Here is an 18392-nt window from a genome sequence, read left to right on the forward strand (position 1 = left end):
CTGTTGATTTGTCCGTCCTTTGAGATTCAGTGAAGCTTGAGAGAATAAGGCATAAGGGTCCTCATGGTAAATCACAGGACCAAAAGAGGAGGCTCCACATTGACCTGGTCCTCAGGGGTGGAGAAACCTTTCAAATTAATTCCCTGATGGTAAGCCTGGGCTGTTGCTGGAGAAATCTAAATTTGGTGACAGTCTGCTCTACCATGGATAGCTATCCAGGCTGGAAGGTGTATCAGAGGTGGGCTGGGCAGTCAGTGGCCCAAAATTATGTGCAGATGCCCTTGCATTTCACATGAAACAGTGCTCTCCTGTCTTCTGGAAGATTTTCAGCAGTCACGTGTGGAGGAGTGGCTGAGTGAGAATGAGCACGCCTTAGTCCCGTTCGCCAGCCGCTGCTCTTAAGCGGATGTGGGCGGAACTATGACCGGAAGAGAAGGAGAAGCCCCTCCGCATGGACAGGTGATCTGTCCCAATCACGGTAGCGATGGAGGCGTGTGTGTAGTGGCATTCTACCAACCACAGTGTGACGTGTGTGTATGTTATTGTTTTCTGCCTATATATGCTTTTGTTAGCTGCGCAATAAAGGAGAGCGACCATACTCATATTGAGACTCCACTGTTCCTCCGAGCCGACTTCCCATTCCGACAGTCACGTCTTTATTTCTTCCTGGTTTCTTAAGACTTGTCCTCCACCCAATAATCTTTTCAGATGAATGAATAAAATGGTTGGTTCCTCAGCATAATGCTTTCCTACATATAGAAGGTTATTTTGTAATTGTGACAGCTTCAGTGTTTTGTCCTGGCCGGTATTTTAAGCAGATGCATTGTGTTGTCTTCCTGAATCCAATTTGTAACAATAATGTTTTTCTCTTACTGTGCTTCTGGAAGCAATTTGACTACTTTCCCTTCCCCTTCCCTTTCTGCTGGGACATCCCAGAGAGTGCTCTGCCATGGATGCTACCAGTAGTCTTTGGTTTGTCTGCTTATGCTGCCCATGCTCAGAAAATGTCCTATTTTCTGTCACAGTGTTAAGAAGGGAGGTGGGTAAGGATTTTAAAGGCAAATTACATCTGTGATGTGCAGCTTGGAAAGTACAACTCAGCCATGTTTTGGGAATAGATTTGTGTGAGATTGGTTTAATGTAGAGACTAAATGTCATTCATGAGATAGACCAGTGAGAATCTCAGGCAGCTTTTCTACATGAGACTGTCATGCTAAAAACCAAAAGCCCAAATGTAAAACTCCCTAAGCTGCTTGATTAATTTGATTCATTTCCTCTGTATCTTCAATTTCAAAGGCATTTAGGAAGATCATTTGCACAAACATAAAAGTTCTCTTTAACTAAAGTCAACCAATGTGTTTTTTCATTGAGCTAGAGCTCTTAAGAAAGATTCAAACATTAACTGTGTAAAGAAGGCAATTAGTGTTTGTACAATATATTGGAAATTAGCCCTGGGCATACTGGAAAAATATGTGGTTTATACATGTATATTTTTCATCCAATTCCATAATTTATATTAGATCTGGACACAGATACTCCTAAAGGCCACCAAATGAATTCAAACTGGGAAAGAGATTGTGATTGTCTACAAAAAGGTTTTTTTAAACTATAATGTAGTTGGTCTTACTCTGTATATTTAATCTCTCAAAGGAAAAGCCTTTTCTACTGCTGTATTATGTCAAGGAAGCTTATCTGCATATAAACAGCAAAATCAGACCACTCTTGTGTTACAGAGCTCTAAGTTTTGTAGTTTAAAAGCTGAGCATTTCTAACAATGTACTAATTATGTCACTCTGATAAAAGAGCGAGACTTCCCATAGGTTTTAAAGCTGTCATAGCAGTAGGAAAAAAGCCATCATAGGAATCAGTGGAAAGGTTTTATTTTAATAACTGCTGGGGGGGGTGTGGTGCAATTAAAGGGAGCAACTGCCACGTTATGTTTCTTAAAGATTGTGCATCCATTATCTTGAGTGTTTTGGCTACAGTTTGATAGGAATTAAGGTCAAGAGAAGGACCATTTTCCTCGAGGGGCAGAAGCAGGAATTGATGCATCCGTAGATAGAGTACCAGTTAAAAACACGAGAGCATTTTCTGAAAATATGAATACACCCGTAGTCTATTAAGGAAAATACTGCTTTTTTAACCATACTCATTTAGCATTTGATTATTATAGGACAGCATGCAAAACAAAAGAAATGGTTTGCGAGGCTCCAGCACTATAATGGGCACAAACATACTTTGTGTGGTTGATTATATTAAAGTATTTGTTGTTTATATGAATTATTATGGTGTATATGGAGTGAAACCTTTCAGGAAGTCCAGCTGAAACTTTTGTTTGTTTCTACAAGAGAATTCACTAAAGCAAAAGTCCGTGTGGGATCTTAGATGCAGGGGTATGACGGCTTGCCTTAACGTGTGGCAGAGAGCATATGGTTTTGGTAATAGGCTAATAAGAGCAATTAACCTTATAGTGCACTCATTTGTTGGTCTCAGTTGTTTATAAACTAGGTAATAAAGGTATTTTAACATCCTATAGCTTTATAGGAGATCAGTGAAATCAGGCTGTATTTTTCAAGTTAATGCCTGACAGTACTCAGGTGATAGCGTGAGTGACAGAAACGTAAAATTAGCAGAGAATAAAATATTCAGAGTACTGTGTGGTGTGTCTAACCAATGTATAACTATGTATAAATACATAGTGTAGTTTAAAGAAATAAAAACATGTGTTAAAGGTTTTCATTAGAAGAGGGACTGTTTTCACAGGATGCGGTTGCAGATCTGTCATTCAGCTTGTTCTTGTCACCTTGCAAAGATTATAGCGTAAACTGTTTCCAGGCTTATTTAACATAAAAAGAATTTTAAACTTACCTTCTTCTTCGTGCTGTGAAAATACACAGTATTTCCTATAACATCTTCCAGGTAACCATTCAGAAGGATGAGCTTTATAAAATAATGGGTTTCATTTAACAGCAAGCACCATTATTGTCATCTTCTTTTTTTAAGGAGTAATAGAAGTTCAGTCACTTCCTGCAGAAGTTCCAGTTTCTCAGTTAGAAGCTACTGTGTTTGTCTGGCAAACAGAGAAATTGGGTACAAATGAGCAAGTAGTTTGCCCCACCAACTACACCCACAAGAAAAGCCTTTTTTACTTCATTCTGTTGGCATCACAGGTGGTGTAGTTCTGATGGTTGTCGTCCTGTTGAGCATCTTGCTGTGAAGGCAAGTGACACCAGGCGTTGAATGATCTTTATATTGCAAGTACTTTGGTTTCTAGTTTGGTTATGATGGGAGAAGGATGGTTGCCCCATCATAATATTTTTAATTTGATTCTGTAACTGTTGGCAGTCAGCTTTTGGGCTCCTGTCCTTGTGCAGTATTTGTTCTGCAAACTTTTACTTATTCATTGACAGTGTCCCAAAAGAGACCTCTAAATCAGCTCATTTGTGGATGTAATTTTGAGCATGTAAAATATGATATATTGTGGTTATTAGTGTTTTGTCCATCCTTCCTGGTTTACTGATATCTGTTTGATATTTACCTTATATGTTGCTTATAGACATTTTAATTGAATTTCGCTAGGGATAACTGTAATGAGGTATTGCTGCTTTTTGTTTATCCTGAATTTGAAAATCAAGACAATATTTTTTTTCTTTTGGGTTTTCTGCAGAAGCTTCCATGAAACCCTTCTGTACAAATTTGTGGTCTTGTTTTTTTCTATTTCATTGAATTGACTGAACAATGTATTTGCTGGGGCAGCATTCACCAAATATGAAGACTCTTTTGCTTTATTAGACTTGACAGTGTTTAAACAATACTAATTCTCATACCCAGCTGGCTTTTCAATTGATTTCTGTGCTCTCTGTTGCTGTGTAAAACAAGCTGGAACATCTTGCATGCTACCCTCTGAGACGTGTTTTTCTTTAGAGAAAAATAAGTGTAAAATTTTCTGGTTTTTCTCCTCATATATTTTCTTCTGGATCTTTAAATGATATTTCAGTGTACTGACAAATTTTGTACATGTTAAGATGCTAATTTTCAAGTAGATCCTTTCAAAAAGCAGTCTTTATTTTATAGTGAGATTTGCTCGTTTGCTCATTTGTTCATAGAGATAAATGTCTCTTTCTTCATCTAAAACATAATATGCTAGCTTTAAAATAATGTTCATGACGTGCATAAATGTGCAGTTTTAACCCAGCTAAAATTTCGCATATTTAAAATGCATTTGCTAAATAGTCAAAGAACATTTGCAGATGTTAATCATTTGTTCTACCCGCTCAGTTTAAGCAGTATTGAAGTAGCCTGAAGTTGAGCTAAATATTGGAATCAGAATTCCTGGGGGAGAGCGAGACATAAAAAACATTTTTCTATCCTGTAAACATCAATATTTAAGTCACACCTTTAGACAAATCCAAGCCTTAAAACATATGCTCCTGAAGAATGAATTTTCTCAGCTGTGGAACAGTCATCTGTGATGGGCTTCAGCCATTGCTGAGGTGACCGTTGTAGCATGAGTCGCTCCTTCCAGTCCTTTAGAGACTGCTTAATTTCATATGAATTTATTGTGAAACATCAGCTTTCTGAAACCAAGACTTGATTCCTCATCCACTCCACCTCCCCAAATACTCAGGTGGTCCTGCAGCTGGGGTAAGGATTTAGGGTGCTCTGTTGTTGTGGGTCAAATGAGGGCAATGACCTCTCATAGAGGACTGGTCAAAGCTGAGGGGTGGGACTGGACTTTTAACATTAAAGAATTGGTGCTTTCTGATGAAAAGTCATAACATTCTTGGCCATAATGTCTTCCTATAATCTTTTTGCAGAGAAGCCAGGTAGCCGTTCCTGTGTTCTTTTTTGCCACTTGTACAAAATGCGTGCTACTATCTCTTTCACACAATGTCATAAAACTCCATGTTGTGCATACAAAGTCACTTGGAGTAATTGTAGGAAATATTTTATGAATAATGAATGTTTCAATCACACAGTACTTCATTTAAGCTTTTTTTTTTTTTTTTTTTTTACTACAGCTGGTCTGAAAACCCAGAAGAATGGAAGTTTCAAAAGAAAAGACAAACCTGGCTTCTCTGGAACATGTATGATAAAGAGAAGGTTTGTATTAACGCTGCTTTTTCTCTTAACAAATATGACACAAAGTTTTATACAATAGTTATAGCTGTTCTTTATTAACCAAAAGTTGCTGGTACTAGCCATGCACTTTTATAATAATTTTTTAATAATTTATGAATCAGTTACTTTGGTTTTAACCAAAATGCTGAATCATTTTAATTGCTTGTAATTAGTATTTCTATTTTATTGTTGATAATTTTCCTGTGTATGCTAGATTTTTATATTTGATATATGTCAAGCATAAATAGAGCAGATTAATATTTTATATAAAGAGAATTTGAGTCCTGTCCTTAATTTGAAGTTCTAAATGTGGAACCCAATACTGTAAACCATGATTCTTACATTGCTTCAGATATCTCTGCCTCAATATAAGATGTACAGCCATATTGCCAAGATGTTAAAATAGCTTTCTCATTAAAATATAAGTGAAACCTGATGTTGATTTTAAAAAACATAAAGTATAACCAGAAGCTAGGCTTGCATCATTACTGAAATCCATTCATTTCATAACTTAAAAAACCAACATAGATTGAATTTCCAATAAGCGTCTGACCATTGTGGTATTGAATGGGGGTTTCAGGTCATTCATTTTGTTGTGTAGTAGAACAAACATCCAGCCATTTGCACAGTGCTTTACTTATTGATTCATTTAGTCAACGTTCAGTTAGTTTTTGCTGATTTTTTGTGTGCACTTAAGCATTTAAGCATACCAGTCTTCCTGACCCAAATTACTCAGCAGCTCTTAAGCCAATCACCTGACATAGGGTGTTACCTTTATGATTAAAAATACTTCTAGAGAACCAGATAATTAAAAGCAGAGTTTCATGAAAGCAAAAATGTTCACGCAGTGCAATACTTTAAAAAGATTAGTTGCAGAATACAAATTTGCTTGTAGATATCTAGGGTATTTGCACTGTCTTCTATTTTTAAGTTTCTCCTTTAAAAGTCTTTATCAGCCTTCCAAAATCAATGTTATGCTCTTTAAAGCTGCCTAGAAATTGTTTTACAGGCAGAATGATGTTTTTTACTCTTTACCTGTTTACTTTGGGGGTTGTGTTGAAATATACTGGGAAATAATTAACTGTAAGTGCTATTTGTTTTATGTATCAAAACACAGCTTAACTCCTTATTTCTCAATGCTGAAATAAAACTTCATTTTTTTTTTTAAAATCTGATGAAAGTGCTATGACTTATTTAAATTAACATATTTTGTAGTTTAATAATCAGAGATGCATTGAATATGAGCTTTAGATAATGATTAACATCTGCATCCAGATTCAGTAAAGTTAGAACTGCTGAAGTGCTTATAATTAAGCATATGATGAAGTCTCTTTCTTCATCGGGACTGTAGGGAGGGCAGAAGAGCTTCTTCTGAATATATTTTTATACCCAAATTCAACTTCCTGTACATTACAGAATTAAATCCGTTGGATATCCAAGCATGACTAAAATACAAAAGGAGACATGAGTTTCCTTCCTTCCTAAGCCACATCTTTGATCTCATGGTGTCATTTGGATGCCTACTGAAAAGGCAGGCAAAGGAGTGAATTGAATTTCCTGTACTGATAGGCCTCTTTCTGTAAGAAAAAAGCTGAGGTTTTAAAGTCTTTTGCAACATGAGTATTTTTTTTAAGTCCCCTTAAAGTCCATCTGGTGGTTGGCTGACAGCTTCCAACCCAAGCCTGTATACCTACGGCATATATACTTCTTCAGGATCCAGTATAAAATAAACACTAGATCATTTGTTGGTCTTTGTCATCTGACACAGCATTTTTAGAAAGTAACTATATCAGCTGTCTTCAGCTTCTGGACTGCAAGGCCCTGGAGGGGTTTTTGAAGCTTCCTCAGGAGGTATCTGAGAAAAGCAAGCTTGGTGGCAGAACGCTGAAGTTCACGCTGCAGATATCTGTATTTGCTTTGTAAATTTATGGGCATCTGCAAGTCTAAAAAGTCTGGAAACTCTTGAGTTACATGGTATAATTTTAAAAGTGATAACTGTTCTTTCCCTTTTACTATTTTGTAGTGTTTCCTCCCTTTTTCCCAATGATGGTAATTATTTCACTTTGGGATGTTTCCATATTAGTCAGCTCCAGTGCATATTAGCTCGTTAGAACAGAGGCAAGGTTGGTGTGTGAGGGAGAAAAAGGTCAAAAGAGTTTAAGAAAAGAATAATAATAAAAACCCATAAGCATCACTTCCACTTGCTAGAGGCGTGATGGGAGATCTTGATATCCAATTTCAGGCTGATCGTAGGGAAGGATTGTGTTCCTCCTTGTAAAACCTCGCCAAGTATCTCTGAAATTTTAGCTCGTGTGCTACTGTATTTTAAGAATTAAAATTTGGATTTCATTAACTTTTTGCTGGCACTTTTTATGTCCTGTTGTCTAGTTGTTGCTATGGCTCTATTTTAAGTGTAAGTTAGGAGGAAAAATACATTCTCTTGCCTACATGATATGTATTGTAAGCGCCTGCTGAAATAAACCTAGTAGCTGTATTAAAGAAAAAAAATCAGACTCTTTGCACACTCAAGCAGTTATCCTTAGGGCCAAATGCTAAATGCTTTCTAGGCTTCAGGCAGCCACATATCTGTCTGCACACATAGTATTTCTAAGTTTAGAGTAGGCTTTTAATTGCCTCTTCAAACACTTTGCTTAAATGGTATAATAATAACTGTAATTCCGCAGAGTGGGGTATGACTATACCACGAGGTCTGGGAACAAGAGGTGTAAATTATATAGATGATTTGGCTAAGGTTTGAAGCATAGAAATGTTGCTGAGCTTTAAAAACCTGGTAGTGAGCATCTGCGTTAAAGGAGCACTGCCATGCTGAAATTGTTTGTGTCTGAATGTTTTTGTCGTGTTATTAGTACCAGTTTATTGTGAGTAAGAAGCTTTCAAAAATGCAGACATTTATTATTGTGTTTAAACGTGTTTGATTTGTATATTATAGCAGCACTTCATATATCATCCATTTCAGTGTTAGTCACTGTAAAATTAATATTTTTTTGTATCTGTATTGTTTCTTTAGCACAAGAGTGTTTGTGTGAAGAATTAGAAGGTTTTCCATATATAAGCTATGAGGCTGAATGCAGACTTCAGTTTTGATTTATTACTTTGTAATATCCCTGATTGATGAAGGCAGTGTTGGAATATTCTTTCTTCCTCTTCTTTTGGAGTGATAGAAGTTTTAGTGATCAAAGTTATGCTGCCAAATGTCGATGGAGAAATAAGTTGTAAATTAAGTATCTGTTGAAGCTCTGTCTTCTCTGAAATGTTGATACTTTGCAGAATAGAAACAGCCCTCGAATAATTAGTCTCCAGTCCTTTAAATACTTGCGTATGTGTTTAACTTGACTCATGTCAAGTATGCCTTTTAAAGTTACATGTGTAAAGTTAAACATGGAGAAAAATATTTGCAGGATTAGGTCATTTTCACATCTCCTGATTCACAGCAAAAATATTCCCTTATTGGCTGAAACCTGTTCCACAGATACACAACATAAAGTTAAGATCTGCTTCAATGTCGATCTGTTCACCTAATGCTTTTGAAAATACATTGGTTTGAAATGCTAAATAAATCATTCAGAAGTCTTTGCTAGGTTGTTGCCAAGATTATTTAATGTAATGATCATTTGAATTCTATGTTGTACCAGATAAGCTCAAATTTAACCTATGACTGGTTAATTAGAAAGGGAGTGAAATGGCGGTAATGCAACTGTAGGTGACTAAACTGCTTTTAATGTCAGACACGTCAGTAGAGCGTATCAGTTGTAGTCAGCTTGATCTAAAAGTATTTCCTTATGTCTGAATTCAATTTGTTTTTCAAGTTCTATTCCTTTGTATAAGCATTGTCTCAAAGTGCTTGATGGTGCATATCTCATCTTAGCAAACAAATAATTTTGGGTAGGGGTAAGGGTAATTCCAGCAAAATTCTTTCCTCATACTTGTGCATGCAGTTCTCACTGAATTTAGCAAGGTTTGCATACGTATTTCCAAAAGCAGGATTTGACTAGTGGTTCTTTTCCTCCCAATAACCCTCGCAGCCTTGAGCTCACTGTCAAGGGAGTGTTTGCAGTTGCTGATCAGCATTTTCACATCTGCTTAGAATTTCCTCTCAGATGCTTTGCCCATCTGAGCACATGACAGTCCTCTCGCCATGGTCCATCCCTCCCGGCAGCTTGAACCTTGGCAAGAAACACTTCCCCTCAGAGGTGGGCATTGGCAAACACAAAAGCCCATGCAGTTCCCCTAATTATCTTTCAGGTGATGGGTTGACAAGATTGTGAATGAGTACTGAGAGAGAAGAAAATAAAGCAGGTTTTATTGCTTCCTTGTTTTCTTCTTTAAAGGTTCCAGACAAGTATTTCACAATTCTACTGGATTATCTGCAAGGCCTTCAAGGTAGTGCGCGAGACTTAACTGTGCAGAAAGCTGAAGCTTTTATGAAGGAATTTGATGGTTCCAATGCAGAAGACCCAAACCTGCTGGAGAAGTGCGAGCGCATACGACAAGTTCTGCAACTGCTGTCCTGAGGGTATTTTTGTGTCTTAATGGTTGTCTGGTGGAGAGAAGGGTAGGATGTGTTATACAGATACTATAAATTAGTTGTAAAGACATATTTTCTAATAAGAATCCTAAAATTAAATTTTCAGATTTTGTACTCATAATTGTTTCCAGTTGCAAATATTTATCATGTTTTTATTTGAAATAAAAATACCATATTTGTTCCATAGACATGCTATTTTGATTAAAAATAATGTACTGCATATCTTTAGAAAAATAAACCTCTCTTGTTAGTTTTTCTCCACCTCCCCATGTAATTACTGTTAAATAAGAAGAGCTTTGCAGTTCTTAATAAGAAGAGCAAAGGAACCAACGAAAAGCCTGGAGGGTCTTTTACAATGGTGGCTTTTAAAATGAGCGTACAGTACAGTGCTTGCTCAGCCAGCTGTAATCTATCACTTTCAGCTTTAGAAGTATGTCATTTGGATTTGGGAAAGATCGTTTTCAGTCTGTTGAACACTGGTTGTATAACACAGTTGCTTGTTAGTACTTCATGCAGTGATCTGGAGATACCATCAGCTTTGGTAGTTTTCCTTTTATATTTTAAGGTTTTCAAATGCTTTATGGCAATTGTTTAGATATTCAGATAATGCACAGATGGGAACAGATCAAATCCTTTGACCATATGTAGTGAAATCATCTGATTGTACCTAAACTTAGCCTACAATGAGAAGTGCTGTGCTGCAACATTCTGTATCTAGCCTGCCAATGCTGCATTTGCATCTTTTTCTTGTAATTGGCATCCAAAAGAGTTAATTTGTGTTCATTTGCTTTGACGTGGGACATTTGTCTCCTATGAACGCGCTGAAAACGAGGCTTTCAAGTAAAAACCGAGGACATTAATTACTCAAAAGTTGGATGATCGGCTGATTTAATAACACTTGTGTTCAGACAGCGTTCGTAACCTGATTCTTTAATGTTTCTGCAAACATTGTTCATACTTTATTAATAACAACTATATGAGATGTGTAGTGTTTTAGAAGAGTGGCTGTCTTTGGGAATTACGGCTTTAATTTGGATGGGTGAAGGAGGGGAGGATCTATGGATATGCAGGCCTAATTTTTCAATAAGAAGCATTTGAGTGGTTTCGACAGCCTTCACAGTCATGGATTACTACAAATCTTTAAAAGTATGAAATATATTGCCAGTAACAAATAAATTATGCTTTTTGACGTCTTGAAGATGATGTTTGCAGCCAAAAAAAAAATTGAGACCAGTATGCCCTGCTCTAACACAGTAATCTGCAATGGAGCTTAACACAACAGCGAGCAGTATGCAGCAGCAGCCCTCTCCATTGAGCTGCTGGTGGTTCATCAGCAGCTGGTGCTATACCAGCACCATCAGTGCTGGTCCTGTACCATGGGGTGACAGTTGGATGGGGGCTGCAGGAGATGCATGCAGTGGCGAAGTCTTTCTGAGGCCCAAAGCTGTATAAAACTGAGCTTCCGGTGCAAAAGTTGGTGAAAAGTGTCTGTAATAAAAAGAAGCGATACTGGCGTTAAGAGAACTAGTGAAAGATCTTTGGTTCTTATATTTTATGTCTGAGAATACGCAGCTGAGAAGGACTATTGTCACTCCAAGCAGAAGCTGACACTTTTTTTCTTTCCATCAGGAAAAGTAAGAATTTCTCAGGGATGAAGTCTTCAGTGTCTTTCTGTGACTTTGATTGCATTTTTGGTGTCAGAGAAGACTCTGTGTTCTCCCTTAGATATTTGAAAATCACCACTTTAGGTTTCTCTGTCACACAGAAATGTAGGTCCTCACTGTGCACTCAATATACCTTGTAGCTTAAAAGCACAAACACATTGGAACCATATTTTGAAAGAGACTTGTAAAAGGGATTGTAAAGGTAAGATCCGGGCAAAAAGATGTGAACCTTTGATGATTTTGACAGATTTGGCAAGATTTGCCTTTCTTGGACCTTGGTGCTGGCCATATGCAAATCTATGAGAAGGGAGGCTTTGTAGATCAAGAATGTCATATTTCTTTTTCTATCAATGAATATTAAAAGCACATAAGGCCTGCCGATCTGGAGTCCATGTGAAAAATAACATTTGGAAAAGAACAGCTCGAGCCTCTCACCAGTGCGGTAATAGCCCTCCGCGAGGGAGGTCCTGCTCTGCACTCCGCTTCCTCAGCTGCAGCTCCAGCTTTCCCTGCAGTGCTACCAATTATGGGGTGAAGGACATGGTCTTTGGCCTCTGCTTCTTGCAGTTATGGAAAATTCAGAAGCTGAAAACTAAGGTAATTGTTGCTATGGCTGTGTTTGGTAAAGAAAGTGAAGTATGATGCTTTCTGCCCCATGTCTCTTGGTGTGTGGTACTGTTCAAGGATCAGTGGTGTCTGGAAATTGTGTAAAAGGCTTGTAAAACTTCTGCTTTGTATTGTTACTGTGTGTCTTGGGTTTCAAAGCTCAGTATGAAATAGTTAAAGTGTTGTCATATACTTGATAAGTGCAAATAGGAAAGGACGTTTAATTACATCTCGCTTTTTATTTTGCCCCTTTTCTTCAAGAATCTTCAGCTGATTGGCAAACAAGTCCTCTTCAAAACACTCACCAGACACAAAACCAAACACATTTTTGGGAGATACGTATTGCTAGGCCCATTTTAAAGACAAGATTGTGAGGACCCAGGCAGCTGACCCAACACAGCATGCAAATGCAATCAGATTCCATCTTTTCCATATGCTAGCCACCAGGCCAGCTTCTGCTTCCTGCTCAGCTTGGCTTTTAATTTAAGGTTTTACACTGGGTGATGAATAAGTGTAGCAAGATTTCCTTCACCATATATTTTGAACGATGCATTTTAAATTATTAAGTGTATAATCAGTTACTGAATTCCTGTACCTGGTCAGAGCTGTACAGGAGATACAATCTGTCACTTCATGCACTTTGTTTGGTCATTTGGTCATGTAGAATTTTCAAATCTCAGCATTGCTTGTAGCTTAGGCAATCATATGGATACAGATAGCACAAAATTGTGTCTCTGCCTCCATTTAAATCAGTCTGCTGTGTTAATAAAAACTGCGTCCAAGGCTAGAAGTAACAGTGTGTACAGACTGACAAATTGCATCTTCATCTGCCTACTCTAATTGTCTTCTAGTTGAGTTAATCTGTATTGTGTGGCTCTGGCTAGAAGAATTTCTATCCTAAGAGAATGCTGAAGTCAGGACTTCTAGGCAAAATAAAGGAACATTAATTACTTAGAATTGCTTAAAGCTGGAGCTGTGCCTCTAATGGAAGTTCTAATTACTCAAAATTTGACAATGTAAGAAGTTCCCTTTAATTTGGCTGATCCTTTCCAGGGATTGTATATCATCTTGGTTCTCTGCCGCCTGCCCACAATTTTAATTTGTTATCACTGTGGTAAGATTACCGGGTAAATGAATTCTGTGTTCTTATTTGGAAAGGGTGTATCGTAGCTGTTGAACGTGTAGTTTATTTCCTTATTTCCTCTCCCTGGAGAATAGCTCTGCTGTGTTTCTATTGATTTTAAAGCAGGGTGACGCTTGACTCATCTCCCATCATTTCAAATAGCTTAGAAATGTACTTCGTTGGTTTGAGCTTGGGTTTATTTTGTTGGAGTTTTTTTAAACTTTTGCCACTGAGTAAGGCGAAGTAACGAACGTTGAAGTTGTTGCATTTCTGCAAATCGGTGTCAGAAAAAAACAATCATCAAAGAGATTTAAGTTACCAAGTCAAGCACTCAGAAAATTAGAAAACATAAGAGTGGAAATTGTCTGTGTAATTTTCATTCTACTCCTTCACGTGAATGTAGTATGATGCGACCTCTAACTGTCATCAGTTCCGTACTTTCCGGTGTGTATCACTGGTAAGTCATTTATTCGGTGTTCTCCCTGCAGTTCTGCTGCTATTCTCATTTTCAAAATTTAGGTCTACAAAGTAGTACTAAAGCTAGAGAAATAACTTTGCTGTGTGGACTTGATCCTGCACAGAAGAAATAAGCAGGAACTTTCCTGTTCATTTAGTATAGGAATTAGTCATGGGTGTTTCATCACAAATGTTCCCTTTAAAACATATTTTAATGTTCTGATTCATTTACAGTCAGAATACTGAATTGATGTTACTTAATTTAAATCCAGTTTTGTTGACATAAAACTTTCCAGTGGCTTATTCTGGTTTAGTCCTTGGTTTCCTTTTATGTCTTCCTTTCTGCACCGCTGAATGAGCTCGTTATTTCTGTCCCCGCAAATAAGAATATTAGTTGTTTACAGTGATTCCAGTCATACAAGGACACAAGTAAATGTCCTTGCCTTTGCAGGACAAGCTCATTTTAGCAGTGATTTATGATTACATTCTATTTTAAATTCTTCATAAGAACATGCATGGTCAACAACTTAATATGGTAAAAAAGAATTTATTTTTTTTTAAATATTATTTTCTCCTACAAGGAGCAGAGAATACCAAACTAAATGAAACTAATGAGTAAATAGTGGGGGAAGGGCAAGGCAAAACAGTGGTTTATCTTTCTTTGTCAAAACAAAGCTGAATAAGAAGCTTGTGCTACTAAGAAAGTTTGGCTGCTGTTGCAGACACAGAGGGAGAGCCCTTTGGTTAAGAACAGAGCAGTCATACAGTTGCTCTTACTGATTCCCCCCCGCCATGCAGAACATTTTTGGCATTCCCCAACAAAACCCACGAAAACACCTACGTCAAAAAGTTAAATGGGTTTCAAAATCAAATGCTTAATGGTCAAGAAATGTCACATGTATATAAATGGCCAGAAGAATTCAAATTCTACTGCTGCGCCTCCAGCCTGGAGACTGAATGAGCGGGGATTGTGTTAGAAGCAAACAAGCAAAAAACCCCTAAATTATGTGGGTACGTAATTAAAGATTACCAGTTACCCTTCTATTCATGGGAAGGTGGAATTACATTTCCTGTTAGCTTTAGTTATTCAGATTTTTTAAAGGAGGTTTGCTGCTAATTGAAATATCATGTAGCCTTTTGCTGTGAGAACTTAAATCTATTCTCCTCATGGTCCTACGTGTATTTATAAAATTGCAAGCCCTGGGACACAGGATCTGTCGCTCTCACTTGCTTTATTAGGAGCTAGAGCGAGCTATGACACTGTGCAAATCATCATTTGCTGTTGAGCTCCTTTGGACCCGAAGAAGGATGTTCATGCAGTGTTTCCCTGGACTGGTCCAGAGCTACACCAGGCTTTGGCAGCATCCTTTGTATCAGCCAGACTTTCCTAAGCTCCATGAAATTGCCCAAATCGGGTACAACGATGCTGCTTATGGAACTTGCCAAGTGAAAGCAGCGTTTGTCTGTGGAGCACTTTGAGACATGAGGCTGCAGGATCTCAGCGGCTTGGGACGCTCAGCTTAATGCCTCCCTTGGCCTTGGCGCCCATTTTCAGTCTTGGGCTGCTGAGAGTTGCAAACATTTTATTTGTCTACTTTCTGTGGGCTTAATTTGACTAAACAAACTGTTTTAAAGCTATTTTGGCACATTGAAAGCTTAAGCTACAGCCGTAGTGTTTCTCTGGTAGCATAGATACGTGTAAATAGACTTAATGGATTTCACACAGATAGTAGAAGCCGAAATTCCTTAGGATCCTGGGAATGACCGACCAGCACCCTGAATTATCTTGTTAAATAAGACCGGTATTTCCGTGAGCTGTCACAAATATATGCTAGCAGATAGACACGACGACAGACAGCCAAGAAACCATGTATGGGCACCCAGCATACCAGCGGGCGAGGATGACCGCCGGGAATGCAGCCTCCTGAAGTTGCCTGGTTAAGGCAAAATGCCACCTGGCACGAATTCTGGCTGCCATCAGGTTAAAAATAACAAATAGCATCCCTATTGCATAAGGAAATCTTTTGTCCTTGTTTAACGGGGCACTATGGTACGCCAGAAAGAATAAATATGGAGCTTCCCTGAACCCTTACTTGTGGTTACTGCTCGGGGGCAAACTGGCTGAAAATCCCAGGCCTGACTGTAAGGAGGGCCCTCTGTACAAACTGTGGGTGTTAAACAGGCGAAATCTGGGTGAAGTTCCAGTGTCTGAGCATGCTCATCGGCAGCATCAAACCAGTTTGCTGCACTGGTGGTGTCTCAGCCCCGGGAAGGACCTCCAGTCCCTTCTCACGATGAGTGCCCGTGCATTGCAAGCAGCCTGTAACCTGGACGGCCGCAGTCCCCTGGCCACGATCTGCTGCTTATTGCAATAAAATGGGTGATGGAAAAGCTGTTGAAGTTACTGTGGATGAAATTGAAACTCGCCCCAGAAGTACGAAGCGTTTTCACCCCACCGCGCCTGCCTGCAGGTCGCTTCCAGTCCCACGAAGGAGACGCCTGCTCTGGTTCAGTTAGCGAAGCAATCAGCAGGGACGTAGTGCTCGAGTTTTCTTTTGCGTCCTGCAAACTGCACAGGATCACAGAAATTACCTTCTCCTCCTCCTGATCGTGCTCAACGCGAGGTGCTGTCCATGATGAATCTGAAGCCTGTGCCCAAGCCAAATTCTCCCGTTTCAGTGGCAGCTTTGAGGGCCGCAGAAGGCAATGCGGATTTCCAGTTCGACTGCACAGCCCTGCCTGTACCCGTCCTCCCTTTGTAGGCTATGATGCCTTTCAGGTCAGTACGCCTGTTCCTTGGTAACCCTTACCAAAATTTTTTGGAAGCGTCCAGTGCCTGTTGTAAGCAGGAGCATTCACCAGCAGCAAGTCCTCACACTCCCCTTCTAGGCCCTCAGCTCTACTCACACCATCTCCATGCACCCAATGATCTGCTTCCACTATCCATCTTCTTGTGAAAAAGTGCTTTCTGGTGCTTGTCACTTCAGCTAGGATAGCAGAAGTCATGGGGAATTTAAAGGTCTCAATATATCATGGTCCATAAGAACTGAATTATCCTTAAAATTCAACCCAAACTCCTTCCCAAGATGACTCTGGGTTCAGTCCCCATCAGCTCTTCCCTGGGGAGATGTCTCATCAAGCAAATTCAGCCCTTACATCTGGATGTGTAGCGGTGCTTTTGCTTGGAAGAGATGCCGGTCTGAGCCTCACCCCACAGCGTGTGTGACTTGTAGGCATCGGGGGAGGTGGCAGAGATCATTCAAGCACTTTTAAAACTGCCTTAGATGACTAAAAAGAAACCTTCGCACAAAAGGTCATCAGTGCTCTGCTAACGCTCATGAGCATCCGCCTCTTGTTTGGCTAGGGAAATGTGCGTCGGTGCTTTCCAGCATTCGGTCTGTGCATTTACCTCCCCTTGCTCCTTGTTTTGGGTTTCCAGACGCTATCACCTCCGGGAGGATTGCTCTCTAGGCTGTGCCTTCATGTAAATGAGCACTTTCTGGCCAAATTAGTGAGTTGCTAATGAGACCACGCCACCCCTCATGCAGTTGGCTGTGGTGGTTTGAAGGGTATGAAGGTACGGTCACGGTGAAATGCGGCTCGTAGAAACAATGATGTTAGATAATTTTAATTTCCAGTGGTTTTAATAATGCTGTTTCATCTCAGAGATGGAAAATCTGCAGTGAGCAGACGGTTGCATTACGAATATTGCACCAGCATCCTTCTCTCCTTCCCATACAAGCTCCTGAGCAGATTATAACTCGCTTTAACAGATAGGCAGAAAAGTTCAGCTGAGGGAATTAGCAAAGATGAGGAAGAAAACAGCTCATCAAGGTTAAGAAATGCAGAAGTTACGTAACTTTTATTTCGAAACAGGTGAGGTGTAGCTGTCTGGATCCGGAGTCTGTGATATTTAAATAAACCTCATTCAGAGATGATCACCTGTGCAGCACGATGGCATGGAATAGCTCTCGGCCCTTGATTATATGGTATTCCCTTTCTTTTGAACAGCTACAACTGCCAAGTGCGGAGCACAGTGTTTGGAAGGAAAACTACAGCGAACTTGACGGTTCTTTCCACAGATTGGTTCAGTCCTAGAAAATATTCATTGGATCTCTAAAAAAAAAACCCCAGGGGTTTCCCCTTTGTTTTCTAAATCCTTTTATTATTATTTCAGCTGTCTTTGGACAAAGGGAGAAAGAAAAAAGTCACCACAGAGATCAAGAGTACATCTTTGACGTTGTTTAATGAGAGAATACTGAGTCTTGTTGAATTGCCCTGTTAACACGGAGCAGACAGAGTGTCTCAGTTCATTTTTGTTTGGGGTTTTTTGGGGGGTCCCGCTCGAAGATGAAAGCGTGGCAGGTGAGCCCTGGTTTATGCTGTTCCCTACAGGAGTGTTACAGATGGTTGCTACTCCAAGAGAGGCACGAAGGGAATGCGACAAATGCCGTCCTTCTGCAAACAGCACGTCCTGCACGCCTTTCTGCTCCGCTTGTGCCGATGTTCCCCTTCCTTGCTAACAGAACGGCGTTTCAGCCAGCAGAATGCATCAGTCAACCTTTATTTGCATCACTGCTGCGGGTCTTGTATACCTCATAAAATTGCTTTAATGGTCAAATTAAACTTTTGACCTGCGATACGGCTGCAAGCCACTGGTGTTTTGAATCATCTGCAGGAGCGCTTTGGAGGATGCTCTGCGGGCTCCAGCGTCCGTCCTGGCAAAGGGCAACTGGACACAGGTAATGGAGAGCACAAGCTTGAGGCATTTTAAACAGGAAGCTCATTTCACTGTAACATCGAACTGTGTAAATGCTGATTGAAAATGGCAATGACAGCATGCATGCCTTGAGACCAGGTGCCCTGTAAGTTGCTG

At 39.4% G+C, this 18392-nt stretch overlaps 1 protein-coding gene across 1 annotated transcript in view; it reads left to right on the forward strand.

Moving 5' to 3' along the window:
- The window catches only part of CUNH7orf50 (chromosome unknown C7orf50 homolog), a 38921-nt gene extending 20939 nt beyond the window's left edge, over positions 1-17982 (forward strand). Inside the window, exons 4-6 of the mRNA XM_009641829.2 lie at positions 5022-5103; positions 9471-11928; positions 17912-17982. Coding sequence (XP_009640124.1) covers positions 5022-5103; positions 9471-9653 — 265 coding nt within the window. The 3' untranslated portion in view covers positions 9654-11928; positions 17912-17982. The remainder of the gene's footprint in view (positions 1-5021; positions 5104-9470; positions 11929-17911) is intronic.
- The last annotated feature ends 410 nt before the right edge of the window (positions 17983-18392 follow it).

Source organism: Egretta garzetta, unplaced genomic scaffold (genome assembly GCF_000687185.1).
Source record: "Egretta garzetta isolate BGI_Z169 unplaced genomic scaffold, ASM68718v1 scaffold57, whole genome shotgun sequence".
Lineage (NCBI taxonomy): Eukaryota > Metazoa > Chordata > Aves > Pelecaniformes > Ardeidae > Egretta > Egretta garzetta.